The sequence below is a fragment of the Lates calcarifer genome, linkage group LG17 (assembly GCF_001640805.2).
Source record: "Lates calcarifer isolate ASB-BC8 linkage group LG17, TLL_Latcal_v3, whole genome shotgun sequence".
Taxonomy (NCBI): Eukaryota; Metazoa; Chordata; class Actinopteri; family Centropomidae; genus Lates; species Lates calcarifer.
The window spans coordinates 26,871,173-26,895,236 of record NC_066849.1 but is presented as its reverse complement, the minus strand read 5'-3'; the positions used below and the strand labels follow the sequence as shown (position 1 = coordinate 26,895,236).

General features: G+C 39.8%; 2 protein-coding genes and 1 long non-coding RNA gene across 52 annotated transcripts in view; 1 reads left to right on the top strand and 2 right to left on the bottom strand.

Moving 5' to 3' along the window:
* LOC108883383 (nardilysin) overlaps positions 1-7,037 on the top strand; it is a 24,175-nt gene extending 17,138 nt beyond the window's left edge. The window contains exon 31 of the mRNA XM_018676451.2: positions 5,819-7,037. Coding sequence (XP_018531967.1) covers positions 5,819-6,040 — 222 coding nt within the window. The 3' untranslated portion in view covers positions 6,041-7,037. The remainder of the gene's footprint in view (positions 1-5,818) is intronic.
* Positions 179-5,223, bottom strand: LOC127143501 (uncharacterized). Its single transcript, XR_007814975.1, has 3 exons — positions 4,698-5,223; positions 1,053-1,166; positions 179-824 (listed from the first exon to the last, which is right to left on the bottom strand). It is a non-coding gene; the product is annotated as an uncharacterized LOC127143501 (long non-coding RNA).
* Positions 7,038-9,816: 2,779 nt separating the features above from the next.
* Positions 9,817-24,064, bottom strand: part of LOC108883390 (uncharacterized) — a 42,676-nt gene continuing 28,428 nt past the window's right edge. For 42 of the 50 annotated variants that reach the window (XM_051077404.1, XM_051077402.1, XM_051077416.1 and 39 more), the window contains 9 exons: positions 23,403-23,576; positions 20,547-20,729; positions 20,092-20,327; positions 18,061-19,879; positions 14,486-14,659; positions 13,055-13,228; positions 12,054-12,227; positions 11,338-11,511; positions 9,817-11,099 (listed from right to left, as the gene is read on the bottom strand). In XM_051077404.1, coding sequence (XP_050933361.1) covers positions 11,090-11,099; positions 11,338-11,511; positions 12,054-12,227; positions 13,055-13,228; positions 14,486-14,659; positions 18,061-19,879; positions 20,092-20,327; positions 20,547-20,729; positions 23,403-23,576 — 3,118 coding nt within the window. In that variant the 3' untranslated portion in view covers positions 9,817-11,089. The remainder of the gene's footprint in view (positions 11,100-11,337; positions 11,512-12,053; positions 12,228-13,054; positions 13,229-14,485; positions 14,660-18,060; positions 19,880-20,091; positions 20,328-20,546; positions 20,730-23,402; positions 23,577-24,064) is intronic. The other 8 variants (XM_051077405.1, XM_051077411.1, XM_051077409.1 and 5 more) reach the window with 8 other exon arrangements.

Below are 24,064 nucleotides of genomic sequence, written 5' to 3'. Positions count from 1 at the left end.
ACACCATACTATACTATGACATTTTTTGTTTTTGACACCATACTACTATGCATTTTTTGACCATTTTTGACGCCTTATTATACTATGACATTTTTTGACCGTTTTTGACACCATACTCTACTATGACATTTTTGGATGGTTTTTTGACGCCTTACTTTACTACAACATTTTTTGACTGTTTTCGACACCATACTATACTATGACATTTTTTGACCATTTTTGACACCATACTATACTATGACATTTTTTGACCGTTTTTGACACCCTACTATACTATGACATTTTTTGACCATTGTTGATGCCTTATTATACGATGACATTTTTGGATGGTTTTTGACACCATACCATACTATGACATTTTTTGACCATTTTTGACGCCTTACTTTACTATAACATTTTTTGACACCCTACTATACTATGACATTTTTTGACCGTTTTTGACACCATACTATACTATGACATTTTTTTACAGTTTTTGACACCATACTATACTATGACATTTTTTGACCATTTTTGACGCCTTATTATACTATGACATTTTTTGACCGTTTTTGACACCATACTCTACTATGACATTTTTGGATGGTTTTTGACGCCTTACTTTACTATAACATTTTTTGACCGTTTTCGACACCATACTATACTATGACATTTTTTGACCATTTTTGACACCATACTATACTATGACATTTTTTGACCATTGTTGATGCCTTATTATACGATGACATTTTTGGATGGTTTTTGATACCATACTATACTATGACATTTTTTGACTATTTTTGACACCATACTATACTATGACATTTTTGGATGTTTTTTGACGCCTTACTTTACTATAACATTTTTTGACCGTTTTCGACACCCTACTATACTATGACATTTTTTTACAGTTTTTGACACCATACTATACTATGACATTTTTTGACCATTTTTGACGCCTTATTATACTATGACATTTTTTGACCGTTTTTGACACCATACTCTACTATGACATTTTTGGATGGTTTTTGACGCCTTACTTTACTATAACATTTTTTGACCGTTTTTGACACCCTACTATACTATGACATTTTTTGACCGTTTTCGACACCATACTATACTATGACATTTTTTGACCATTTTTGACGCCATACTATACTATGACATTTTTTGACCATTTTTGACGCCTTATTATACTATGACATTTTTGGTGTTCTTTTTGTTAATAACATTTTTACATTATTTTGTTTTATAACTTGTGTTGTGTATACTATACCTTTATCTATTTTTGCTGCTGCAAGATTGGATTTCTCTGCTGTGGGATTAATAAAGGATTATCATACCCTTAATGAAATAAATACTTCTGATCACTGAATATTTTGTCTGATTAATATGCTATGAGAGTGATTATTTTTAGCCAAAGGCCACTTGTAGCCAGGAGTTAGGATTACAGTTGTGGCTTTTTGCCGCTAGGGTTAGGGTTACAGATTTTAGAAGCTAGGGTTACAGTTATGGGCTTAAGCAGCTAGGGTTAGGGTTATAGATTTTAGATGCTAGGGTTACAGTTATGGGCTTAAGCAGCTAGGGTTAGGGTTACAAATTTCAGAAGCTAGGGTTAGGGTTATGGATTTAAGCAGCTAGGGTTAGGGTTACAGATTTCAGAAGCTAGGGTTAGGGTTATGGATTTAAGCAGCTAGGGTTAGGGTTACAGATTGTAGAAGCTAGGGTTAGGGTTACAAATTTTAGAAAGTAGGGTTAGGGTTATAGGCTTAAGCAGCTAGGGTTAGGGTTACAGATTTTAGATGCTAGGGTTAGGGTTATTGGATTAAGCAGCTAGGGTTAGGGTTACAGATTTTAGATGCTAGGGTTAGGGTTATGGATTTAAGCAGCTAGGGTTAGGGCTACAGATTTTAGAAGCTAGGGTTAGGGTTACAAATTTTAGAAGGTAGGGTTAGGGTTATAGGCTTAAGCAGCTAGGGTTAGGGTTACAGATTTTAGATGCTAGGGTTAGGGTTATTGGATTAAGCAGCTAGGGTTAGGGTTACAGATTTTAGATGCTAGGGTTAGGGTTATGGATTTAAGCAGCTAGGGTTAGGGCTACAGATTTTAGAAGCTAGGGTTAGGGTTACAAATTTTAGAAGGTAGGGTTAGGGTTACAAATTTCAGAAGCTATTGTTAGGGTTACAGATTTCAGAAGCTAGGGTTAGGGTTATGGATTTAAGTAGCTAGGGTTAGGGTTACAAATTTCAGAAGCTAGGGTTAGGGTTATGGATTTAAGCAGCTAGGGTTAGGGTTACAGATTGTAGAAGCTAGGGTTAGGGTTACAAATTTTAGAAGGTAGGGTTAGGGTTATAGGCTTAAGCAGCTAGGGTTAGGGTTACAGATTTTAGATGCTAGGGTTAGGGTTATTGGATTAAGCAGCTAGGGTTAGGGTTACAGATTTTAGATGCTAGGGTTAGGGTTATGGATTTAAGCAGCTAGGGTTAGGGCTACAGATTTTAGAAGGTAGGGTTAGGGTTACAAATTTTAGAAGGTAGGGTTAGGGTTATGGGCTTAAGCAGCTAGGGTTAGGGTTACAAATTTCAGAAGCTAGGGTTAGGGTTATGGATTTAAGCAGCTAGGGTTACAAATTTCAGAAGCTAGGGTTAGGGTTACAAATTTTAGAAGGTAGGGTTAGGGTTATGGGCTTAAGCAGCTAGGATTAGGGTTACAGATTTCAGAAGCTAGGGTTAGGGTTATGGATTTAAGCAGCTAGGGTTAGGGTTGCAGCTTGTAGAAGCTAGGGTTAGGGTTACATTGTAGAAGCTAGGGTTAGGGTTGTGGCTTTTAGTCACTTGTAGGGTTAGGGTTGCAGTGTTTAGGCACTAGGGTTAGGGTTATGAACTTATGCAGCTAGGGTTGCAGCTTTTAGCCACTTGTAGGGTTAAGGTTACTGACTTTAGCCACTGGTAGCCAGATGTTACAGTTACGGTTACAGATTTTAGCAGCTAGAGTTAGGGTTGTGGCATTTAGCCACTAGGGTTAGGGATAGGGTTACAGTTTTCAGCCACTTGGAGTATGGTTAGTCTCAATTATACGTATTAATTGCAAGCCACAAATAGAGAATAGTTGGCATTTCTTCATTAGAGAAAATGAGTTAATGTGAAAACAGAGACACTCAATTCAAAAGTTAAGCTACAAAACTTTATTGATCTTGCTCTAGACATTTCACAAACCACAGCAGAGATAACAATGACATGTTTGACCCCTTGAATACACTTTGTGTAATTCTCTCACCCCACATTTACTGTAGTGATAAGCACACATAAAGATGGGTTTATTAAAGACTTAAAAATCTCTAAAAAACTTTTGTAAAATTTAACCACATTTGCCGTCCACCTCAGGTAATGCAGTCGTTGTCCTCATCCTCCTGCAGAGACAGAACATGTTAATTACAGAAACTGCCCAAAGTTTCAAAGTCCTGAAACTTAAATTTTGTGATTTCTTTGTAATAATTTGTTCATATTATATAGAAAAAATGGACAGATTTTTATGGCATACTATAGCATGACATTTTTTGACAGTTTTTTGATGCTTTGCTATACTATGACATTTTTTGATGGTTTTTGGCGCCGTACTATACTATGACATTTTTTGATGGTTTTTGGCGCCGTACTATACTATGACATTTTTTGAGTGTTTTTGACACCATACTATACTATGACATTTTTTGATGGTTTTTGACACCATACTATACTATGACATTTTTTGATGGTTTTTGACGCCGTACTATACTATGACATTTTTTGAGCGTTTTTGACGCCGTACTATACTATGACATTTTTTGACCATTTTTGACACCCTACTATACTATGACATTTTTTGATGGTTTTTTACGCCGTACTATACTATGACATTTTTTGAACATTTTTGACGCCTTACTATACTATAACATTTTTTGACCATTTTTGACGCCTTACTATACTATGACATTTTTTTGAGTGTTTTTGACAACATACTATACTATGACATTTTTTGACCATGTTCGACGCCTTACTATACTATGACATTTTTTGATGGTTTTTGGCGCCGTACTATACTATGACATTTTTTGAGTGTTTTTGACACCATACTATACTATGACATTTTTTGATGGTTTTTGACACCATACTATACTATGACATTTTTTGATGGTTTTTGACGCCGTACTATACTATGACATTTTTTGAGCGTTTTTGACGCCGTACTATACTATGACATTTTTTGACCATTTTTGACACCCTACTATACTATGACATTTTTTGATGGTTTTTTACGCCGTACTATACTATGACATTTTTTGAACATTTTTGACGCCTTACTATACTATAACATTTTTTGACCATTTTTGACGCCTTACTATACTATGACATTTTTTTGAGTGTTTTTGACAACATACTATACTATGACATTTTTTGACCATGTTCGACGCCTTACTATACTATGACATTTTTTTGAGTGTTTTTGACAACATACTATACTATGACATTTTTTGACACTTTTTGACACCATACTATACCATGACATTTTTTGACCATGTTCGACGCCTTACTATACCATGACATTTTTTGACCATGTTCGACGCCTTACTATACTATGACATTTTTTTGAGTGTTTTTGACAACATACTATACTATGACATTTTTTGATGGTTTTTGACGCCTTACTATACTATGACATTTTTTGAGCGTTTTTGATACCATACTATACTATGACATTTTTTGACCATTTTTGACACCCTACTATACTATGACATTTTTGGATGGTTTTTGACACCTTACTATACTATGACATTTTTTGACCATGTTTGACGTCTTACTATACTATGACATTTTTTTTATGGTTTTTGACAACATACTATACTATGACATTTTTGGATGGTTTTTGACACCATACTATACTATGACATTTTTTGACCATTTTTGACACCATACTATACTATGACATTTTTTGACCATTTTTGATGCCGTACTATACTATGACATTTTTTGATGGTTTTTGACGCCGTACTATACTATGACATTTTTTGAGCGTTTTTGACACCATACTATACTATGACATTTTTGGATGGTTTTTGACGCCATACTATACTATGACATTTTTTGAACATTTTTGACGCCTTACTATACTATAACATTTTTTGACCATTTTTGACGCCTTACTATACTATGACATTTTTTGACCATGTTTGACGTCTTACTATACTATGACATTTTTTTTATGGTTTTTGACAACATACTATACTATGACATTTTTGGATGGTTTTTGACACCATACTATACTATGACATTTTTTGACCATTTTTGACGCCATATGACATTTTTTGACCATTTTTTACATCTTACTATAATCTGATATTTTTTGATGGTTTTTGACGTCATACTATACTATGACATTTTTTGACCATTTTTGACACTTTTCTATACGATAATATTTATAGTATTTTTCTTACTACATTAACATTTGAATGACATTTCTGTATACCTATATACATATATTTTTTTTACTTACTACATTTTATACTTTATTATACTTTATACTACATTTGTGTTTATATCATAGTATTTTGTCAGCAGTGTTGGTGAATTGATAGTAAACATGTCAACACTCACCACCATCAGCTCCATCAGTGCATGCTCACTGAGGTTCTTAAGCCCCAACTGCAAAACAGATAGAAATACGAAATACGATTACGAATGTACAGGATGAAGGAAGACAAGAGGATACAAATTTAATTTTAATTTCCCAAAAACATGGGAAAATTAGGTCCAAGTTCAAAAATGTTATCCTTAAATGTGTGTGTTTTGCTGTCTCTGACCAGGTGGTTGGTTTCGGGGTTGAGGAGAATGACCCACCAGATCAGAGTGTCACCTGCAGCCCAGAGAGCCCTGACAACCCTCCCTCCTCAGCCTATGGTGAAGTCAGTGAGATGACCTTCCTGTTGGCCTCCTCGCCACCACTCCAGGATGCCACACTTATCACAGACATCAGAGCATTCACCTCCTCCCTCCCCCTTCATCCCTACCACAAAATCCTCAGCTAGGTCACTGCCACTGCAGATCGACAGGAAACTCAAGACAACGCCTCTCCATCTTTTCCATGCATCAGAGATATTAAAGTAACCATGGCAAGGCCTAGCATTCTTAACCACACTGTTTGATCAAAGAGAATTCTGTTAGGATGGACAGAAACTGAGAGATGTTTCAGAGGCATTCGTTTTCTTTCGTGTGAGTGGTTACAATAATGTTGCATTCACTTCCAGGGGGAAAAACTGTAAATCTGAGCTAATAAACCACGGTCACTCAGATGATCAACACTGCTACCCTGCTTTAAGGGGTTTAAACTGCAGCTGTGAGCCATGCTGAATCTGAGTGCTGCAACTAAACCAGATGTATGACTAAAGAACAGAGAGTAGTTTAAAAAATATAACTTAAACTATTAATTATCAAAATAGTTGCTTGTGTATTTTCTGTCAGTTGACCAATACATTTCGAATCTTTGCATCCCTCAAACTGTGTGTGTGTTATAGTTTCTACTCAATTTTCATGTTTATCACAAGAATAAGTCTTCTAATACAAATGTACATCCATCATATCAGAGTACTAAAACTGACACGGATTGAGAATTTTTCTTTCTTGTTCCTTTTAACTGTGAAATGATTTGGTTTTTCCCAGGTGAACTGAATGCAGCGTGATGACTCAGGGCTCTGGTTTAAAATAAAGTCTCTTACAAGACGACAAGAAGAAGGGCAGAACTATTGTTTATTGCTACAGCTGTGTGTTTTAATTCACTGTCTATGAGTTTGCATATACATGTTCACACTGTAATATTCTGTTAATGGATGATGTATATGAAGAAATGAATGTATAGACTTTAACAGTATCTGGTGGCCAGTGATACAAGACTGTGATGTGTTTTATCTCTGAATGTACTGCAGTAGTTTATGGAGGCTAGAGTGTGCCACCAAAAATAATTAGACATTTTTAATTAATTACATTTGCAGTGCAGCAATGATTAAAGATACCTGAATTGAATACTTACTGAAACGTTATGTTGAGATTTGTTTATTTATTCTATCTTTTTTTGTCAAAAATATCATAGTATAGTAAGGTATAAAAGCTGTCATGAAAATGTCATTCTATAATAAGGCATCAAAAATGTCACTTACAGTAAGTCATCAAAAATAAATAAATAAATAATATCTGTATAGTAAGTAAAAGATAACTTAAAAAAAGCCAAAATAATGCCATAATTAGTAAAGGCATCAAAAATGTCATGAAGATGTAAATAAAATGTCATAGTATAATAAGGCATCAAAAATGTAATGAAAATGACAAAAAATGCAATAGTATAGTGAGGTATCAAAAATGTCACAATGCAAGGCATCAAAGCTTGAAATAAAATGTCATAGTGAGGTATAAAAAATGTCATGAAAATAGTACAGTATGGCATCAAAAATGTCACAGTGTAGTAAGTCATGAAAAAATAGTAACCAATGAAGTAGTCATCAAAAATGTCAGAAGTAATGTCAGTATAGTAAGTGATAAAAAAGTTGCAAAAAAAATGTCATAATGCCATAGTATAGTGAGTGATAAAATATAAAAAAATCATAGTATAGTAAGGCATAAAAAAGTTGAAAAATGTCACAGTATAGTGAGGTATCAAAATGTAATAAAAATATCATATTATAGTAAGGCAACAAAAATATTTTAAAAATTGCAGTATAGCAATGCATCAATACAGTACAGTAATAAGTACAGTAAAATAGTAAGGCATAATGTATACAAAATGTCATAGTATAGTAAGGTATCAAAAATATCAAAAAAATGTCCCAGTATATTAAGTCACAGACAGTTTCTGTTGGATAAAACACAAAGTCAACTCTTTCTTTCAAGTTTAATTCTACACCTGCAGAGTACAGTCATCAAAAGTCACCAAAATGTTAAAAATGTCATTGTATGCTGTCATGAAAAGTTACAAAAATATCAGAATATAAAAAGTCAAGATGTCATAAAAAGGTCATTAAAAATGTCATAGTATATGAAATCATAGCATAGCAAGATATTAAAAGGTTATAGTATCTACCTCTAAGTTTAACACAGCACAGTTAAACAGCATCCTTAAAAACAGCCTGCAAACTGACCATGAAATGTGATCAACACTTGAAAAAAAAAAAAAAGATTCAATAAAAGGTTTTTTATGAGCTTCATGAAGGGAGGAGATACTACAGGACTGCTGGGTTAGACTTACTGTCACTACTTTATAAACTGGTGATGTAATGAAGCTCTTAACTGAGAATGATGAGGACTGTGTGAGAGTCGACTCTGACCTGCTGGACTCGTCTCGACTCTCGGTCTCTGAGGGAGACAGTTTGTTGAGGAGGACGGTGGAGGGCTTCAGGCAGACGGAGCCCTTCCTGAGGGGGGTGAGGCTGTGGGTGAGGGGCAGGGCCCGAGGATGAGACAACGACAGCCTCTGAGCCAACGCCACGTCCGACTCCAGCTCCTGGTCCAGCAGCTGGCTCAGGATGTCCTCTCGGGTCATCTTCTCTGGACCTGACGGGACGAGGAAACAAACACACACCTGAGTCGACTGTGGATCAGTGAAAACACCTCCTGTGTGTTTTTAAACACTCACTGCTCAGCTCCAGCTTCTTGCGGACTCCGGGCGGAGCAGGTTCAGATTCCACCACAGAAAAGGCTTAGAGTCCCAGGACAGCTTCACATCCAGAGTCAAGGAGCGGGGCTGAAATCACACAGAAACACAAACACACTAACAGACTGAGTCCTCCCCCAAGATCTGTGACCAAAGATGTCAAACTGAGTTTATTTGTATCCAAGATGTTTTCTTTATTCAACTGATGTGTATCTCTTTGGAAAAGACTTTACAAAATAAAAGCATGAAATGTGATGAACAGTCAAAGCTGTGGAGACAGAAGAGTCGTCCTCACCTGTATTCACAGGTTTTTAACTTCCTGTTGAAACTTAAAGGCTCTCCACGCCACTTGTAGACTCTCCTGACTCTCAGTCTGGTGAAATACTTCATCCTGTTTCTTCTCTGTCAGATTCAACTCAGGAGAAGAAACACTGAAACACAGACTCTGGTCCCGGACTGAAGCCGATCTGCGCCGTTTATCTGCCTCGATTCAGAACCAGGATCGTGAAGGACGAAGACGTTACAGAGACACCGAGGACACCGAGAGAAGCCGTCTGCATTTCCCGCGAAAATTACGTCACTTCCGCCGCGTCACCAGCGTGTCGGAGACTTTAGCGCCACCTGCTGCTTCGGAGGGAAAATACCTCCTTAATATCTGTTGATTCCTGTCAAATCTCTGAGAGTAAATCCTCCATATTGACTGTATAACTGTGCTGTTCTAACACACATGTTCTACCGGGTGGATACAGACAGTTTCTACATCAGGCTGATATATAACACAGGTGATACAGGAGGAATGAAACAGTCCAGGTGAGCAGTCTGTCCTGGATCAGGAAGATACAACACAACAGCTCAGGTATCTGAATCAGCAGCTGCTTCATTTCAACACTTTGAACCTGGAGCAACAAAACTCAGGTGAAAAGACTGAAACCATGTTTTCATGTTACAGCACAGAAACATTCAGTGTTGTTCTTTCCTGAACTCAAACCAGCACTGACCTCTGATCAGCTTCTCTCTACATGCATGGTTCATACTGACCCTGTGCTGCCTTCAGGTGACTGTAGGAAATATCTCAACTACAACCTGGAAACGTTTTCAGCAGCTGAAGTTTCAAACAAAGTGTTTCTGACTGTGAGATCAAATCAAATCTGTCAGGCTCAGATATGAAATCTACACTTTATTTTTAACATCATGTCACATCCAACGTCAGTGAACAAAGAAGCAGAGTGTTGATGACAGAAGTACAGAGCTGCAGACCATTTCAATGACTGTCACTGTCATTTCCTCACTAAAACCTCTCTGCAGTGTCCTCTGACTGTGCAGCTGATGACATGAGAGAGGAGCTGATTCAAATGGTGACACACTCACCTGGGTTTGGCTTTACTACTGTACATCTGCAGCAACAACCTTTACAAGCAGCAGCCAGTGATTTGGGGACTTTTTCAGTCCTGGGTTTTACCTCTCAGGCTGCACTCCACCTCTGATTGGAGGAGGTTGTTATGACTAAATACCAAAAAACAGCACATCAACCTTTTCTTCTTTTCATAGTAACTGTGTTTTTTAGTGTTTTACAGTATAAAGATCAGACAGATCCTCCATTTATAGTCAGAGAATCTGCACTGAAGCTTTGGTGTTGTCCTTCACTTATAAGTCACTTTGGATAAAAGCATCTGTCAAATGAGTAAATATAAATGTAATAATATTCTGCTATAAAAACACCAGAACTCAACACCAAAGATTAGTTAGTAAAGAAACAGAAGGTAAATATAAAAACACATTATTCAACATAAAGTGATTTAAAGTGCAGTTAGTTAGTGACGAATGAAATCCATGATACTTGTTGACTCACCATTATAATGGACAGATGAAGATTTAACACAACGTTAATGGAAGAGATGGAGGATAAAAACAACATGTTCCTCCTGTACAATAATACAGTGTGAAGTTGAGCTGAAGAGAACATGAGGCTTCAACAGTCTGAGTTCAACTAATGGTCCAAAGTTCAAGTGATTTCAGAATGAAATTCCCTCTTTGTGAAGCTCAGCCAGGAAACTGTTGAGAGCAACACAAACAGACTGGAACTGTGGAAGAGAATGACTTGATTTGTGTAACACTGCTGAAGCTTGAGATTAACTTCAGCTCAACGTTATCAAGTTGAAGTCCAGACACACTGATGATGCTCTGTCAGATCCAGAGGAACACACAGGGATGATGGTGGACTGGACTCTGTGTCTGACAGTGGAGCTGTTCTCAGATCAGTTCAGACTGCAGCACTGAGAGTCATCTCCACTTCTTCTGATTCCTCTGTCAGTCACTGCTGGATGAAGCTCTCCTCTCCACTCTACCTCCCAGTAACATGGTCCAGTCAGAGCCTCTCTACACACAAGCTGCTGCTGCTGCTGCTTCAACATCTGGATCATCAGGACACAGCTCATCCTCACTTCCAGCTGCAGAGAGAGAGAGACAGAGCAGAGAGGAGGTCAATCAGTGTTTGACTGTTCTCTGTCTCTCTGTCTTTCTGTCCAATCCTGAAGCCTGTCACCATTCTCCTCTCACAGCTTCACTGAGGAAAGCAGCCACTGACAAGGTCCCAGCTTTACAGGAAACACTGGATCTTTGCTCTGATACTAACTGTGTTTAGGACAATACTGATGGAAGCAGCATGGACTGACTCCAACTACTGACCTCAGAGTCTTCAGTCTACAGTCTGGACTCTGCAGAAAACCACACAGCTCCTTCACTCCTGAACCCTGCAGCTTGTTGTAGCTCAGGTCCAGTTCTCTCAGATGGGAGGGGTTGGACTTCAGAGCTGAGACCAGAGAAGAACAGCTGATCTCTGACAAACTGCAGTTCATCAACCTGAATAAAGAATAAAACATTTTACACACACATTTAACAAGAAAATTCAACTGAATGAAAAAATACAACAATTTTCACACTTGTGTTAAAGATCAAAACAAACACACGCAATTTGATCAAACAGACATTCATCCTGACAGGTCACTGAAATCAACTGAAAAATCTAATAATGTCCAAATATCAGCTGTGAGGATCTTCTGTCTGTTGTTGTGATAAAAATTGTCTTTGACCAACGACCACTGGACATTTTCTACAGTGTATTTAGAAAACATTAGTCCTCTGACTGGGAGAAATACCAGTGTGTGAGTTGTGAAGGTTTGATTGAAGTGAACAGACATTATTCATGACAACTGACTGAAATGAACTGAACCTGAAGGAATAATTCTCAGTGTGAGATCAGAACAACTGACAATATGGAACAACCACTGTTTAACATGTCATTCATTCTAAATGAATGGATTCAAGTTCTGTGTGAAGATAAATGAGGTTCAGTTGTGGATTAAAGATCTAAGATCTCCAACAGTAACAGACAGTGAACTGACCCCAGAGTCTCCAGTCTACAGTCTGGACTCTGCAGAAAACCACACAACTTCTTCACTCCTGAATCCTGCAGGTTGTTGTAGCTCAGGTCCAGTTCTCTCAGATGGGAGGGGTTGGACTTCAGAGCTGAGACCAGAGAAGAACAGCTGATCTTTGACAAACTGCAGTTCCACAACCTGAATAAAGAATAAAAGATGTGAGTTTAGGAGACAAAGTTCCTGCTTGAAACCATTCAGTGTTTCATCATCTGTTCAGAGCTGAAGAAGGTTTAGAATGAACAAGTTTAGAAACTGGAAACTCCAAACACCTGAACCAACAGGATGCAGGTTAAAAACAGTCAGAGACACAAAGGGAAAAACAGCTCTCATTAATATTAATGACAACATGCTGCTGCTTCAATAAAGACGTAGTGACTTCAGCTCTTAAACTCTGCAGCTCCACCACAGGCTCCATCTATACAAACTCAGGCTGTGCAGACACATTTATCTGAGATTCAACTAAAGATCCTTAAGTTTTCAAAGAGAACAAACATGTCAGACTGAACTTTGGAGAAATGTCAACACATTTATAGAAATATATATCAAATTAACTGGTTTATGGAACGACAGAGACAAAAAAACCTGCTGAACTGAGTTCAGATATTTAACCTGCTAAAACTTCTTTACAGTGTTGAAACAAACAGAAACAGAACTTGTTATTCTGAATATTTCAGTCAGTACAAACATTACAGAGCCTTAGAAAAGTGTTGGAACCATCAGCTACTGATTATAGATTTGTTATTGTCTGACAGATTCAATGTGTTTTTGTTGTTATTTAAAAACTCATGAGGTGAAATTTGAAGAGAAACAGTCACTGGACTAAACCACAGAAGAAGAAAACTGACTTTACCATTAAGATCCTCAGTGTGGATCAGTATAATATGAGTCTGATGTCTGCAGGTTAGAGTCAACACAACTTTCACATCAGATTCATCTCAGCACAGAAATAAAATATGGAGTCTGACCTCAGAGTCTCCAGTCTACAGTCTGGACTCTGCAGAAAACCACACAGCTCCTTCACTCCTGAATCCTGCAGCTCATTGTTACCCAGCTCCAGATCTCTGAGATGGGAGGGGTTGGACTTCAAAGCTAAGGCCAGAGAAGAACAGCTGATCTCAGACAAACTGCAGTCCCTCAACCTGAATAAAGAATAAAAGATGCAGATCAAATCATTGATAATCAGATCTGTCCTCATCAATGATGTTTTCTCTAAAATGAGTAGAGTGACTTTGTCCTTCTGTTATTGTGGATCATCATAATGTCAGCCTTCTACAGACATCATCCAAATGTCAGCACAACATTCATACACCTGTTCATGTCAACAGATTCATAACATGCTGCTGACCTCAGTCAAGTCTCTAACTAGAGGATCAATATCCGATCAGACACGTTGGACTAAAAGTCTGTTTGTTATTTTATTTTTTGCACATCTTTCTTAACTAACCCCAACCCTGTATTTTGTAGCTGAGCAGGTAGACACTTATCGACCCTCTTTCCGGGTACTCCAGCTTCCTCCCACAGTCCAAAGACATGCAAGTCAGGTTAATTGGTGACTCTAAATTGCAAGTAGGTGTGAATGTTGAGTGTGAATGGTTGTTTCGAATCCAGCCTTGAAAAGATTCCACTCCTGTATCATGGCATGCAGCATCCATTGACTATTACTATGATTTTCCAACAATCATGGAACCAGTTTTCTTCTCTGAATGTCCTGACGATGGAGGCCACTAAGAACTTGTTTAAATTTGCTTGCACTTGTTGTCTTGCTTCTCTTATAGTCATGCCATGAACCAGAACGTCAATGATGGTTGCTCTAATTTCATCTGAAATTATAGCTCTTGTTCTTGGTCTTCCTTATCCTCGTCCTCTTCCTCCTTGTCCACCACCTCTGACATGAACTCCTCTTCCTCTTCTGATGTTGCACTTTATCGTTGAAATCACAATGTAACTCACACATGCCACTTGTAATTGAAATGACTTATATCTTGTTTATTGACAATTATTAACTTTTGGGGCCTGAGTGTGTCATTCTGGGTCAAAGTGCACCACACTGAAAAATGTGTTTTGTGAATGAGAATGTGTTTAGAGTGAGATGAGAGAGATGAACAGTTGCTGACTGTGTGATTGATTTCATGAAGTTATTTTGGCAGTTGACAGTTTAGTTTACAAAATGTGGTTTAGTGTTTTGGCAATTCAGAAAAAACTGCGAGAGAAAAAGAACAGTCTCACCTTCTAATTTCTGTGGTAATTACAACAGAGAGTCCTTTCTGTTCTCGAGCTGATTTTTTAAATCCTCACATAAAAATCTCAAAAATGTACAAATCAACAAAAAACTGAAACTTCAAAGATCTGAATTGAATATATACAAGAACTACAACAGCTCAAGAACTACAACTGACCTCAGATGGTCCAGTCTACAGTTTGGACTCTCCAGTCCAACAGACACCAGCTTCACCACTGAATTCTTCATTTTGTTTCCACTCAGGTCCAGTTCTGTCAGATGGGAGGGGTTGGACTTCAGAGCTGAGGCCACAACTTCACAGTGAGCCTCTGAGAGTCCACAGCCAGAAAGTCTGTGATTAGAGAAGATATTAAATCTATTAGAATAAAATCAGTTTTAAACTGTAGTTAAAATACACTCAGTGCATAGGAGGTGTGGCACATGACGTGCAGTGTTCCCCGTACAATGTGTGAAAAGATTCGGCTGCTGTTTTGTTCAATTTCACCAAAAATTTCAAGTTAATGCGTTGCTCAACTTTGAAACTAATCATCTGATGCACTTCAATCAGTAGCTAGCAGTGAACTAAAGACGTCACTTATTGGAAACATACAGCTGTAAGTGCTGCATGGTTTTCACATCATGTCATCAGAAGAACAGGACATTGACCTTTGGTGTGTATAAGAAGACTGAATTCTCCTCTACAGCAACAAGAGAGAAAACACCTGACAGTTTCTGTCTCATTTAACATCATATATGGAAAGACTTTCAACTATTACCATTAAACTTCAACAGCTTCACTGTTTCAAATGAAAAGTAGTTAATGGAGGCTAATGTTAATGTCAGCAAACTTTAAATAGATAATGTTGGTAAATGACATTACTGAGTCACTTCACTCATTTGATGACTTTTCTCTACTTGTTCCATCATGTTTTAGCATTAACCATTAGCCCATAAGTGTTTGTTGTTACCACAGTGACTGCTGTTTGACCTTTTGGATAGAAAATGTCATCACTTCATTATCTTATCCTGTTAGACATTTCTGTGAAATATTGTCATAATAAGTGGATGAGTACTTGAATTATGGATTATGGCTAACCAGTTCATCCACAGTTCAAGTGAATGTTTGTGCCAAATTTGAAGAAATTCCCACCATCCCATCCCCAGCTTCCTGCCATCAATCCATCCATCCATCTGTCCATCCAGGGACAACCACAAAACATTATCCCTCCTGCCACAGCTGTCAGCAAAGTGGACACATTAAAAAACCCCACAAATAACCCTGGATAAGCACGGGCTCTCTCACCCTCTCACACATGCGCAGGTTGAGTGTTTTATACCAACGTCACTCATGACCCTAGATGACCTGAGAGAAGTTATATCACCTGGTGTCATCAGAGAATCTGTCCCTACAGGATATTCTCTCAAGCTCACAAGGATTCTGAGTGACTGAATGCTCTGGCGGTCATCCAGGATTCATAGAACCATAGTTACTTTAGTAACTTTTGTTCAATTTCACCCCTCCTGACCGCCAGTGATGGTGCTTTAAGCACTGGATGGCTAATACCAACAATGTCACAAAGAATCCCCAGTACATACCTCATGGTGCAGGATGCAACAGAACTTGGAAGAAGGACAATGTTCAATGGATGTGAGGTGGCAACATACAGTTTGTAGAATTGTAGAATCTTCCAAATGTGCTTGTGCTGAGTCACATGTGGTGTAGGGCAATTACTCGCTTTGTATGAATAGGTAATGACATCCACAATCCAGTGGGACAAGTGCTGTTTGGAAAGAGCTCAATCTTGGTTAAGGCTGCTGTAACAGACAAAGAGCTGTTGTACACACGCTGTAGCGTCAACATACGCTCTAAGGACCCTTACTGGGCATAACAGCCTCGCCTTCTCCCCATCTCCCGGGGGGGGGGGTCAAGAGGGACTGCAGAAACCAAAAGGGGGTAGTGGGTCGACGTGTCTGAGGCAAAAAGGTCCACCTATATTGTGCCAAAGAAGCCACAGATTTTGGGCACCACCTCTGGATGGAGTTCCCACTCCCATAGTGGTAGTTTGTCACAGAAGAGAGAAAGTCCACAACCAGTTCCTTTTCTGCAGTTGATACATTGCTCGCAGGCTGGCCAGGCAGGGGCTGCTCACATCAGCAGATCCCAGTATAACCGTGCAGATCTGATGCCCCCTTGGTGGTTTATGTGGTACACAGTCGAGGTGCCGTCTAACTGGCCTGCAACTGAAAAAGGGTGGGTAGGTTGGGCTGGAGGCAGCTTGTCTGTCGAGGGGAGACCCTCTGCCATGATCAATTGTTCCACCCCAGCCAATCTAGCAGCCTGCCATGCCCAAGACATGAAGCTCAAATTCACACAGACCAGAGGCGCACAGATCATGACCATCATCTGGCTGAAGTGGAGTCATACAGGTGCAGGTACAGGTAATGAGAAGTCAACATGATGACAATGTCTGAGGAGTATCACCCTGACGGGGCAGTCGCTGATATTTGCTTGGGCAAGACCACTGTCACTAAACCACCACCAAGTCCGCCTGAACAGCAGCTCTGTTGGTTACAGTAGGCACAAAGCAGAACAGTGTGCTGGGAGTGAGGCAGCAAAAAACACCAACACCTCCCAAGTTAACTCAAACAAAAACACTAACTGAAGGCACAAAGTGAACACTAGTACATGTTGGGAGCGGGGCATGAAAAACTGCCTTCGGCAACAAGAGGTAAACAATTAACAATTAATTAATTAAAGGCAGTTATACTAACTAAAAAGATTGACTGTGCAAAAAACTGCAGCCGTTCAAAACAATGCAGAAATACTACAGCTTCTGATGAGCTGGGAGTGACAGAGAGTGCACTGTGACCATGAAAAGTAACTCTAAAGATAAACTATTATAACAAACTCTATGCTGGGAGCAGCAGCGAAAACACAGACCTCCGGTCGAGGCAGATGGCCGCCCACCCTGAGTCCGGTTCTGCTCGAGGTTTCTGCCTCTTAAAAGGAAGTTTTTCCTTGCCACTGTCTCCTAGTGCTGCTCATGTTGGGATTTGTTGGGTCTCTCTCTGTAAATACCTATTTTAAAGAGTACGGTCTAGACCTGCTCTATATGAAAAGTGCCTTGAGATGACTGTTGTTGTGATATGGTGCTATATAAATAAAATTGAATTGGAAATTGAATTAGACCTCGCCAACAAAATCTTTATAAACATGATAAAAATTAGCTTGGCTACTTAACACACGCTGGCATCAATTATAGCAAACACAGCTGGTGTGCCACTGAATCACAGACTGACGTTGAACTTCTCAGGCTAAGAGCAGTGGTGGCAGACTCATCAAGTTCCAACCTTGAAGAGGAAGTTGCAGCCTCTTGGAGGGGCTAGTGTTCGACAACTCCAGTGTGGTTACGAGGTTACCAGCAACAAACTCAACAACTTAAAAAAAAATCAGCCAAAGCAAAAGCTACGACAGTAGTCATTCTGCAAAGTAAGAGGATGAAAGGGGACAGATTCTCTGATGACAACAGGTGATATAGCTTTCCTCAGGTCATCTATGGTCACAAGTGATATTGTTGGTTTAAAATACATGTATAAGAGGTAAGATCCGGTGCTTAAAGCACTGCCTCTGGCCACCAGGAGTGGTGAAACAGAATTAAGAATAATGATGAATAATTAATTTAATACTGTGTAGATCTGAAGTAAACTACTAATCTACCGAGTGATAATTGTAATGATCATGTCTGGACTCACCGAGCCTTTCTGCAGTTCCTCACAGCTGGGATCAGTCTCCGTCGTCCCTCCTCTGATGTCTTGTACTTGTTCAGGTCCAACTCATCCAGAACCTCCTCTGACATCTGCAGCATGTAGGCCAGAGCTGAGCACTGGATCACAGAGAGTTTCTTCTCTGATCTGTTCTCTGACTTCAGGAACTCTTGGATCTCCTGATGGACTGAGTGGTCGTTCATCTCCATCAGACAGTGGAAGATGTTGATGCTTCTATCAGGAGAGGTGTTGTTAATATTCATCCCCTTCAGGTTGTTGATGGCTCTCTGGATGATTTCTGGACTGTTCTCTGTCTGACCCAGCAGGCCTCCTAAGAGTCTCTGGTTGGACTCCAGAGAGAGGCCATGAAGGAAGCGAACAAACAGGTCCAGGTGGCCATTTTTACTCCTCAGGGATGTTTTTACTGCTCCTCTCAGAAAGACATCCAGGGTTGAATCAACATGTTGTTTTCCCATGAAGTCCTCCAGTACCTGTGTCTTCCTGTTGGTGAAACAGTGGAACATGTAGACTGCAGCCAGAAACTCCTGAACGCTCAGATGAACAAAGCAGTAGACTGTTTTCTGGAAGATCACACTCTCTCTTTTGAAGATCTCTGTACAAACTCCTGAGTACACCAAGGCCTCTGTCACATCAAGACCACACTGCTCCAGGTCTTCTTGGTAGAACATGATGTTTCCTTTCTCCAGTTGTTCAAACGCCAGCCTCCCCAGCTTCAGAAGAACTTCCCTGTCAGCCTCCGTCAGCTCCTGTGGACTCTTCCTCTTCCTCTTCCTCTTTTTCTTTTCTTTATTTCCCTCATGGTACTTGTTCTTCTTCCTCTTTGTCTGAACCAGCAGGAAGTGTGAGTACAGGTCAGTCATGGTCTTGGGCAGCTCTCCTCTCTGCTCTGTAGTCAACATGTGCTCCAGAACTGTAGCAGTGATCCAGCAGAAGACTGGGATTTGACACATGATGTGGAGGCTCCTGGAGGTCTTGATGTGTGAGATGGTTCTGTTGGACAGCTCTTCATCACTGGATCTCCTCCTGAAGTACTCCTCCTTCTGTGGGTCAGTGAAGCCTCGTACTTCTGTTACCCTGTCAACACATGAAGGAGGGATCTGATTGGCCGCTGCAGGTCTGGAAGTTATCCAGACCAGAGCCGAGGGAAGCAGATTCCCCTGGATGAGGTTTGTCAGCAGCACGTTGACTGATGACTTCTGTGTGACGTCAGACACAACCTTCCTGTTGTTGAAATCCAGTGAAAGTCTGCTTTCATCCAGGCCGTCAAAGATGAACAGAACTTTACAGACAGCCAGCTTCTCTGCTGTGACCTTCTGTAATGTTGGATGGAAAACATGGAGCAGTGTGAGAAGACTGTGCTTCTTATCTCTGATCAGGTTCAGCTCCCTGAACGAAAGCAGAACCAGCAGACTGACATCTTGGTTTTCCAAGCCCTCTGCCCAGTCCAGAGTCAACTTCTGCACTGAGAAGGTTTTTCCAGCTCCAGCGACGCCGTTGGTCAGAACCACTCTGATGTGTCTCTGTTGGTCAGGTAAGGCTTTAAAGATGTCCTGGCACCTGATTGGAGTGTCATGGAGGGTCTTCTTCTTGGAAGCTGTCTCCAGCTGCATCACCTCATGTTGGGTATTAACCTCTTCACTCTGTCCCTCTGTGATGTAGAGCTCAGTGTAGATCCTGTTGAGGAGGGTTCTACTTCCTGTTCCATCAGTTCCTTCAGTCACACGTTCACATCTCCTCCTCAGACTGATCTTATGTTCATCTAAAACCTCCTGCAGACCACTATCTGCTGAAAGACAACAAACACTGTCAGACTAAAGAAAGACAATCTGATTCTTTTCATCAGCTCCAGAAAAACAAGCAGAGAAAAGCTTTTTCATGTTGTGCTCTTTAGAATGATCTTAAATGTCAGAGCTGTGTGATAGAACAAATGACTCTGTAGAAAACAACAAGTCCTGTTTTCACAAATGATGACATCAGCAGACACATGTTCAGTCTTACTTTGTATAGTGCTGGTCTGACTGGCTGTCTGCAGTACAGGTCTTGTTCTGGATCTTTTTCCACACTGGGGACAGGAGGAGTCTCCTGATGGACCAGACTGGTCCCAGTATGAGGTGATGCACTGTCTGCAGAACCAGTGTCCACAGCTGGTAGAGACTGGATACTTCAGGACGTCCTGACACAGATCACAGCAGGACAGCTGCTCCTCCACAGAGACACCACTCCTCTTCTTCTCTCTGTGAAGACATCAACACATTCATTATGAGATGTTACATCAGTGGAAGACAAACCTCCAGCTCAAAAGATGAACACAGCTTTATAATCGCAACATTATTTGCAGTGATAAATCAGCAGGCTGTGTGTATAAATGTACATTCTCTTGTCATATGTTTACACATCTCAACACACATCAGGTTATAACATCAGAAAACCAAATCATCTTCAGGTCAGCTTACAGTGGAAACTGTGTCTGATGACTGTTTGTGTCTGAGGGTCCAGGTTCATTACTGAAGTCTGGAGGAAAATCTTTGGACCAGTCACTCTTCATAGACAGACAGCTGGATCCTGGAGACTCTGCTCTGTCCTCCTCTTCCTCCAAATCCTTCATCTTCTCTGGTCTGAGAGGTAAACCTGTAACACTGGAGACACACACACAGTTTAATAAACCCAGTCACTTCTCCATCTTAGTTATTTGACATTAGTAGAATTAAAACCATGAGTATTTTCTATCCATCATAAAGACAAACTGTGACTGTGGTTTAAACCCAACAACTGCTCAGACTTCACATAAACATCACATGTTCCATATTTATCTGTGAGAGCGAAGAAACCAGGAAAATAAAAAAGGGAACAACATGTGAAGATGTGACTCTGAGACTCTGTGACTTTATACTGGGGGTTTATCTATAATACAGTACGACGGTCTAAACACAAACATTCAGCAGATGAATCAATAATGTGAACAATCATTATTTATAGACCTGATATTATCACTCACCCTGCACACGTCCTGTTTCTTTCTGCTGTGGAGTTTAAAATGGCGTCTGGACTGACTTCATACTTTCACTTTCAGTGTTTCTCCCTGTTTTATTCGTCCTCTTCTCTTATTACTCGGCTGTGTGGATAAACCAACCTTTCTCCTGGTTTTACAATGTAGAGGTTCGTCTCTACGCTTCACTTCCTTAAACTTCGACGATCCTCGAACTCTGCATTAAAATCTGCGCAGTAACGGAAATAAATGTTTTAAAAAGTCGCTCCCAGCTTTCTACGATCACTTCCAGCTCGATAATGAAACTGAAGAGCTTTCTGATGAAGTTATTTCCCAGTAAACCTCGCTCTATAGTTTCCTTCTCCTGTGCTGGTCACTAAAACCTGTTATGTTCAGATTGCTTTGCCAGATTCTCAATCTGCTTAACATCACTTTCTGCTTTTGTTTCCCTGCTCCTTACCACCTCTACGGTGCTCTGGATAGAGGTTAGACGTCTTCCTTTTCTTTCACTATCCCACTGCTCCTGTTGATTAGCCTTTCTCCATATGATGCTTTTTCCTTCTGATTTTGATGTTGAACTTAATGTCTTACTATTCCTTCTCTGTTATAATGAACCTGAATAAACTGGTCCGGTTTTCATTTAAATAAATTAATGAGTTACACTCACCCTGCCTCAGCCTTCAGTTTTCTCCTGCTGTCCAGGTAGAATGGAGTCTGAACTGACTGACTCAACAGCTTCAGTGTTCCCTCCCTCTTCTCAGGTACCTGGATCACCTGATCAGTGGAGCCCCGCCCCTCTCCATTTACAGAAAATCACATAAGTCTGTGTGTGTGTTGTTGTACAGGTTGTTTCAGTTAGTTGTCATTTCATTATTTGTTTGTTGAAATTAGAACCAATGTTCTTTGAACTAAATGACATTTAACTTCCTGTTTTTTACAGACTTATTCTATAATAACTGATAGAAATAAAGTTGATTTCAGCAGGTGAACCATCTGCAACAGAATCACAGAAAGATTAAAACTCAAAACGTGGAACAACATCATCTGTTCTCCTGAGTATTAGCTCATGTTACACTTTGTGGACAGGTGTGTAGGAGAATTCAACGTTTTCAGGCTGCAGTTCTCTCCATCACCACCAGGTGTCACCAAACAGCAGGAACCAGCAGAAGGACTCATCACACCTGAACTTTGCTTCATACTGACACTCACCCACTGTGTTGTGTTCAAACTCACACCCAGTCCAGGAAGAACAAACACTGTGCTGCCTTCAGGTGACTGTAGGAAATATCTCAACTACAACCTGGAAACGTTTTCAGCAGCTGAAGTTTCAAACAAAGTGTTTCTGACTGTGAGATCAAATCAAATCTGTCAGGCTCAGATATGAAATCTACACTTTATTTTTAACATCATGTCACATCCAACGTCAGTGAACAAAGAAGCAGAGTGTTGATGACAGAAGTACAGAGCTGCAGACCATTTCAATGACTGTGTCACTGTCATTTCCTCACTAAAACCTCTCTGCAGTGTCCTCTGAGTGTGATGATGGATGAATGGAGAAATACTAAAAAACAGAGGAACAATCTTTTCTTTTTTTCATAGGAACAGTGTGAGTAAATGTAAATGAATCATTATTCTGCTGTAAAAACACCAGAACTAAAGACGAGTCAAAGAGAAAAACTGTGGAAGAGAATGACTTGATTTGTGTAACACTGCTGAAGCCTCAGATTAACTTCAGCTCAACGTTATCAAGTTGAAGTCCAGACACACTGATGATGCTCTGTCAGATCCAGAGGAACACACAGGGATGATGGTGGACTGGACTCTGTGTCTGACAGTGGAGCTGTTCTCAGATCAGTTCAGACTGCAGCACTGAGAGTCATCTCCACTTCTTCTGATTCCTCTGTCAGTCACTGCTGGATGAAGCTCTCCTCTCCACTCTACCTCCCAGTAACATGGTCCAGTCAGAGCCTCTCTACACACAAGCTGCTGCTGCTGCTGCTTCAACATCTGGATCATCAGGACACAGCTCATCCTCACTTCCAGCTGCAGAGAGAGAGAGAGACAGAGCAGAGAGGAGGTCAATCAGTGTTTACAGAGACTCTTCATCAGCTTCTGGCTGATCTGATTGGCTGACTGTTCTCTGTCTCTCTGTCTTTCTGTCCAATACTGAAGCCTGTCACCATTCTCCTCTCACAGCTTCACTGAGGAAAGCAGCCACTGACAAGGTCCCAGCTTTACAGGAAACACTGGATCTTTGCTCTGATACTAACTGTGTTTAGGACAATACTGATGGAAGCAGCATGGACTGACTCCAACTACTGACCTCAGAGTCTCCAGTCTACAGTCTGGACTCTGCACAAGATCACACAGCTCCTTCACTCCTGAATCCTGCAGGTTGTTCCAGCTCAGGTCCAGATCTCTCAGATGGGAGGGGTTGGACTTCAGAGCTGAGACCAGAGAAGAACAGCTGATCTCTGACAACCTGCAGTAACTCAACCTGAATAAAGAATAAAAGATGTAGATCAAATCATTGATAATAAGATCTGTCCTCATCAATGATCTTTGTATAATAATAATAACAATAACAATAACAATAACAATAACAATAATAATAATAATAATAATAATAATAATAATAATAATAATAATAATATCTTTCAAATCACCTGAGGAACTTTACAAAACCAGATTGTCAGTTAATGGAGTGAAACATGTCAAACCAACAGTGAGCTCCTTTAAACTTTTCCTCCTTCACACATTTAACAAGTAAATTCAACTGGATGAAAAAATACAACAATTTTCACACTTGTGTTAAAGATCAAAACACACACACACAATTTGATCAAACAGACATTCATCCTGACAGGTCACTGAAATCAACTGAAAAATCTAATGTCCAAATATCAGCTGTGAGGATCTTCTGTCTGTTGTTGTGATAAAAATTGTCTTTGACCATCGACCACTGGACATTTTCTACAGTGTATT